Consider the following 6,000-nt stretch of genomic DNA (forward strand, 5'->3'; position numbering starts at 1 on the left):
GTGTGCTTCACTCCTGACTCTCGTGTGTCTCAGCTCCTCATCGTCATGCCTCTCTCACAGCTGCTCCTGTGTGCTTCAGTCCTGACTCTCGTGTGTCTCAGCTCCTCATCCTCATGCCTCTCTCACAGCTGCTTCTGTGTGCTTCAGTCCTGACTCTCGTGTGTCTCAGCTCCGCATCGTCATGCCTCTCTCACAGCTGCTCCTGTGTGCTTCAGTCCTGACTCTCGTGTGTCTCAGCTCCTCATCCTCATGCCTCTCTCACAGCTGCTTCTGTGTGCTTCAGTCCTGACTCTCGTGTGTCTCAGCTCCTCATCCTCATGCCTCTCTCACAGCTGCTTCTGTGTGCTTCACTCCTGACTCTCGTGTGTCTCAGCTCCTCATCCCTTATGCCTCTCTCACAGCTGCTTCTGTGTGCTTCAGTCCTGACTCTCGTGTGTCTCAGCTCCTCATCCTCATGCCTCTCTCACAGCTGCTCCTGTGTGCTTCACTCCTGACTCTCGTGTGTCTCAGCTCCTCATGCCTCTCTCACAGCTGCTTCTGTGTGCTTCAGTCCTGACTCTCGTGTGTCTCAGCTCCTCGTCCTCATGCCTCTCTCACAGCTGCTCCTGTGTGCTTCAGTCCTGACTCTCGTGTGTCTCAGCTCCTCGTCCTCATGCCTCTCTCACAGCTGCTCCTGTGTGCTTCACTCCTGACTCTCGTGTGTCTCAGCTCCTCATGCCTCTCTCACAGCTGCTTCTGTGTGCTTCAGTCCTGACTCTCGTGTGTCTCAGCTCCTCGTCCTCATGCCTCTCTCACAGCTGCTCCTGTGTGCTTCAGTCCTGACTCTCGTGTGTCTCAGCTCCTCGTCCTCATGCCTCTCTCACAGCTGCTTCTGTGTGCTTCAGTCCTGACTCTCGTGTGTCTCAGCTCCTCATCCTCATGCCTCTCTCACAGCTGCTCTGTGTGCTTCAGTCCTGACTCTCGTGTGTCTCAGCTCCTCATCCTCATGCCTCTCTCACAGCTGCTTCTGTGTGCTTCAGTCCTGACTCTCGTGTGTCTCAGCTCCGCATCGTCATGCCTCTCTCACAGCTGCTCCTGTGTGCTTCAGTCCTGACTCTCGTGTGTCTGTTACCCCTTTTCCACCAAAGCACTTTGAGAGCCGGTTCAGAGCCGGTGCCTACTCACAAACCAGTTCTTTGTTTCGACTGCCAAAGAACCGGTTCTCGGCCAGGACAATTGGTTCCAAAGCGGCACCAACTCTTTGCTGGACTAGAACTGTTCTTTTACCACGTCATGCTTACGTCGGGGGCTGGGTTATTGTAATTGTTATGCTTGAAGTTGGCGCAAGCATTTCTGGGAAAGCTAAGGCGTATGGCGACGTACACAGTGACGTAACGACGTCGTTCGCTGGGCTCTCTAGTCAGTGGAAAAACAAACAGGTTCTGAGAAGGTTTGCAAGTTGAACCAACTCTGAACCAGCACCAGTTCCAAACCAGTTCTTTTTTGGTGGAAAAGGGTTAAGAGAGCTCAGGTGAAACCACTGTAACCTCCAGGGCTTTCTCACATTTATCCTCCTGGGACACAGGAATACACTTGTCACATCATACATCATGGATGTCCTGTAAAGAGCAGATTCAAAGCTTTTCAGAGATACCAAATGTTTGGAAGTTTCACAATGACAACTGCCTGACATTAATTTAGTGATCAAATTTAACACACTTATGGAAATATTTTATTTTGTAATTACTTAAATCTGACTCATTTTTTATTGTTTGTCATGAATAAACATCTCAGGAAAACGTTATGAAGTTTTTAAATCAAAATATGACACTTACCAAACAAGACATCGATTTCATACATTGTACCCTGTAGAGACACCAGGACTTACATCCTGTTTATCAGGCATTTTGGGAGTGAATGGGGAAAGAAATTATTTTTCAATATTCCTATAAAATATTAGATATTATTATGAAAATCTTGCCCATTATTATTATTCTTTTTTCATTACATTTTGCCCGAAGAACACATTAATATGCTAATTAGATTCAATGTATAGATACATTGTATAAAATGGGGAAACCCTCTTATGGCCATTTTACACACACATATTGCATAAAGCAAAATGGTATATCAAATCATTCTGTTATATCTTTCATAACATAGTTGAGAATCATCTTTATACAAAGTTTGGTATATAAAATCCTGAAACCTAAAAATTGATTGGTGATTTAAAAAAAATACCATTGTTTTTACCTATTCATGTCTTTAAAAAAAAAATTTAAGTCCTAATTTTTAAAAATTGTAACTAAACAATGTAAAGACACAAAAAAAAAACTAAATTCACAAAACTTTGTTTTTCTGGGTCTCTGGAGGATATAACAAGAAACAACTTAATGTCAGGTTAAATTTGTAATTATGATTAACACAAAATAGAGGAAATACACGTTTGACAAGTTGATGTATTGTTTTGTACGTTTTTCGATACCTAAAGGCAGAATATAAGATGAAAAAGTTCGTTATTTTCAGTACTCACTTAAAACTGCTCCTCCGCCCAAACGAATCGCTTGACGTCATAAGAGGGAGACGTCTCCCCAGGTCGCGGAGAAAGTTTGTGAGCTGTGTTGATAATTGTGCGAGTGATAGAGCGAGAGAATTAGTGATTAAGACATTTATTTATTTATTTAGTTAGTTATTTAAGTTAGGTAGTTAGTTAGGTATACGCAGGCGTATTTTCACGATGGTGAATTACTGCGTTTGTGCTGGGTGCAAAAACACCGTTAAAACCGGTCACAGAGTCCACTTTTTCCCCAAAACGCAGGTCTGTGTTGCGTGCCTGGGTCAACTTAGTTCGGACCAAACGCGCTGACTTCAGTGCTGCTTCGGTATCCAAGGCTTCGGTCATTTGCAGCGCACATTTCTTCCAGTTTTTATGTTTCCACTGTTCGATCGTGCCCGCGTCTCTCTCTCTCTCTCTCTCTCTCTCTCTCTCTCTCTCTCTCTCTCTCTCTCTCTGCAATCTTGACACCGCAGCCTGTTCATTATAGGCGGAGCTACAAATTAGGTGTTCCTAAATAACCCGCGTATCTAACAGTAGTTCCGCATTAATTAATTTGCACGCGAGTTTTATTTATTTTTATACCGTGTATTCTCCGTGTATATTCATGCACCGAACCGTGACGCCCGCACCGTTTCGGTTCAATACGAATACATGTACCGTTCCACCTCTAAGTTATGCCTATATACACCTGCCCAACTCTCCACTGGTTCTCTTCACACCAGACATTTATGTTTCTTCGATAGGAATTATTTAAATTTCTGTTTGGCTCCTCATCTGTCTCACGCCTGGGAGGCTCAAAAGTGTATGGCTGTGGGCCATCGTAGGTTTGAGGGGGATTTTGGATCTCATCAGACTCAAAACTCTCCATACTTGAGTAGAACTTTTTTGGCACGTCTCCCTCTTCTGACGTCACAGCTCAGCTGTGTTTTAAAAATATGATCTTGACAGAAATGGCTATAAAGCTTACTGTAGGGCAATTACAGTAATAATTTGAATGATTATTACATTTTCACTCGGACATCTAAACCTTATTTAATATATCTAAAAAAAAATGTAACCTGACACACTTTAAAGCTGGGGGGGATCATGCTTTAGTCGGAGTAATGTAGTTCCTCAGTCTAACTGCAAGCACATCATCTCCAGCTGGCACTATCCTACAGTTATATCCCAGCAGCCTTCTGTGTTTGCTGTGTAGTAACTCGTTTACCTGGAGTTCCTGTCTTCAGGGAGCGTTTAAGTCCTAGGACTTATGTCTGTGTGTTTCTAGTCGTGTGGGCTCACATCTGTCACTCATGTCCACTACAGCAGATGATCATTTATTAATATCATTAATCTCAGGGAATAACAGGGACAGATCAGCCCAGCTCTGCTCTCTTCTTCCTCCTTTATTAATATCAATAATCTCAGGGAATAACAGGGACAGATCAGCCCAGCTCTGCTCTCTTCTTCATCCTCTATTAATATCAGTCGCTTGTTTAAACTCTCCTCTCGTGTCTCCTGCAGGTATGAAGAGTCTTCACCAGAGGAGGCGTCATCGAAAGAGGACATGACAGAATCTGATAAAGACAAATAAAAGTGAAAAACGAGCCCATTTCAACATTTGTTCATCATCGTGACGTGGTCGTTCAGCAAACGCTGGTGTTTTGAGTCGCTCACGGCACTTCTCAACTCTTTTAATGGCATACAGCAGCTTTCTCAGTGCCTGTGTTTCTCCATCTTCCCTTGTGTCATTGCCTTCAGCATTCACATTTGAAATTATGCTTTATTTGCTTGCAAACGGTTTTAGTTATTATGCAGCATTTGAATAGGGAAGAAGTTTGGCTTCCTGCATGTAATGTCAGATTACTATGCAGATTTATTAAACATCTGAAGTCTGGTACCTATTCCTGTGTAGCTGCTTTTTTTTTCTTTTCTTTTTTTTGGCTTTTACTCTAGGATCTCATAAGGGATTCAGTTTGTGAAACTCAAGTAATTGTCCATCTTTTGTTAAATGATGGGACAAATGCATTCCGGATGAAATATTTTTACTTTATGCAAGTGTAGGCAAAAGTGGGACCAAATATCTCCCTAGAAAATGAAAGTATTTGTATGGATGTAGTGGGAGGGTTTTGAGTTCAGTTTTCTATGCCATATGTGTCCCAATCATGTGTTTCTACACCTCATGCTTGGCCACCAGCGTTTTACAGTCTCCTCTTGTGTAATCTTTATTTCATCAATGTAAAAGTGTAAAAGTTTAAGCTTATGTGAGGAGCATTTCTTCCTCAATATAACTTTTATTTGCATTAAACTGTGGTGTTTACCACTGTAGAAAAGCATATCACCAGTGTTTGTTTCAATACTCTTCTTTACTATATATATATATATATATATATATATATATATATATACACATACACAATGGCATAGGCCTATAAAGTTTTATAATCAATATGAGAACACAGGCAGGGTTGGTGTTAAATATTGTGTAATATGCAACCTTTTTGCAGTGTTAGGCATTATCAGCATTCATCAGTGCTTCTATTGATAAACTATTGCCCAGCTCATCCAGAACCAGCTGATCTTCACCCAATAGCAAAACTTGGCCTTATTGCTTTTTTCTGTGGCTCATGGTGTCTTCACTGGGGATTGAAATTTCAGTGCATATTCTCAATTACTTACACTGAACACTTCTCTGTGTGTCATGATCGAGGGTCTTTAACTAACTTTCATTATTAATTAAATGGTAATGAACGTAACTTCCACACGCATATGATTGACAGATAAACCGCAACAAGTTAAAGAGGGCCATCATTATTATTCAACTGAACTGTGCGCATGCATTTTATATCTGTTCTTGTTTTGTCTAAGAATGAAAATAATCGTAATTACACATTAGATGTATTATTTTACTCTCTCAGGTCTGGTTTCACAGACAGGGCTTAGATTAAGCCAGGATTAGGCCTTCGTTCAATTAGGACATTTAAGCAACTTTTATAAACATGACTTAGGGAAGAAAAAACAACATTACTGGTGTGCATCTTGAGACAAAACCAACACAGGCTCATTTGGAAAATGCACCAACATTTTTGTAAAATGCCAAAATGCATGTACATGATGTGCATATCACTGCCGTGTCCAGCAGAAATGAACACTAGAGGCAATAAAACAGCAAGCACTTTTAATAATGTTCACTCATAGATTAATACAGATGTTTTCACATGGCTCCTTGCACAATATTTTGTTATGACCTCAAAACACTTTTTACCAAAGTGCATGTTTTGTGAACGAATACATTTTGTAGTTTGCACCACTTAACCAGCTCCATATGTTCAGTTTTACTGATGTGTTGAGCTTTCTCAGTAGCTCAGCTGGAACAGTGAGACGCACCGGTCTCGCATCTCTCACGGAGGAGCGGAAGCATAAAGGAGGAGCGACGACAGTGAATAACGAGAGACCGGTGCGTCTCACAGGTGTCACTCATTACC

General features: G+C 41.7%; 1 protein-coding gene across 1 annotated transcript in view; it reads left to right on the forward strand.

Moving 5' to 3' along the window:
- The window catches only part of hm13 (histocompatibility (minor) 13), a 39,106-nt gene extending 34,255 nt beyond the window's left edge, over positions 1-4,851 (forward strand). Inside the window, exon 12 of the mRNA XM_056261223.1 lies at positions 4,040-4,851. Within this exon, the coding sequence (XP_056117198.1) occupies positions 4,040-4,109 (70 nt within the window). The 3' untranslated portion in view covers positions 4,110-4,851. The remainder of the gene's footprint in view (positions 1-4,039) is intronic.
- Positions 4,852-6,000: the final 1,149 nt, after the last annotated feature.

This window comes from Rhinichthys klamathensis, unplaced genomic scaffold (genome assembly GCF_029890125.1).
Source record: "Rhinichthys klamathensis goyatoka isolate OS25496 unplaced genomic scaffold, OSU_Roscu_1.1 h1tg000010l_1, whole genome shotgun sequence".
In the NCBI taxonomy this organism is placed as follows: Eukaryota; Metazoa; Chordata; class Actinopteri; order Cypriniformes; family Leuciscidae; genus Rhinichthys; species Rhinichthys klamathensis.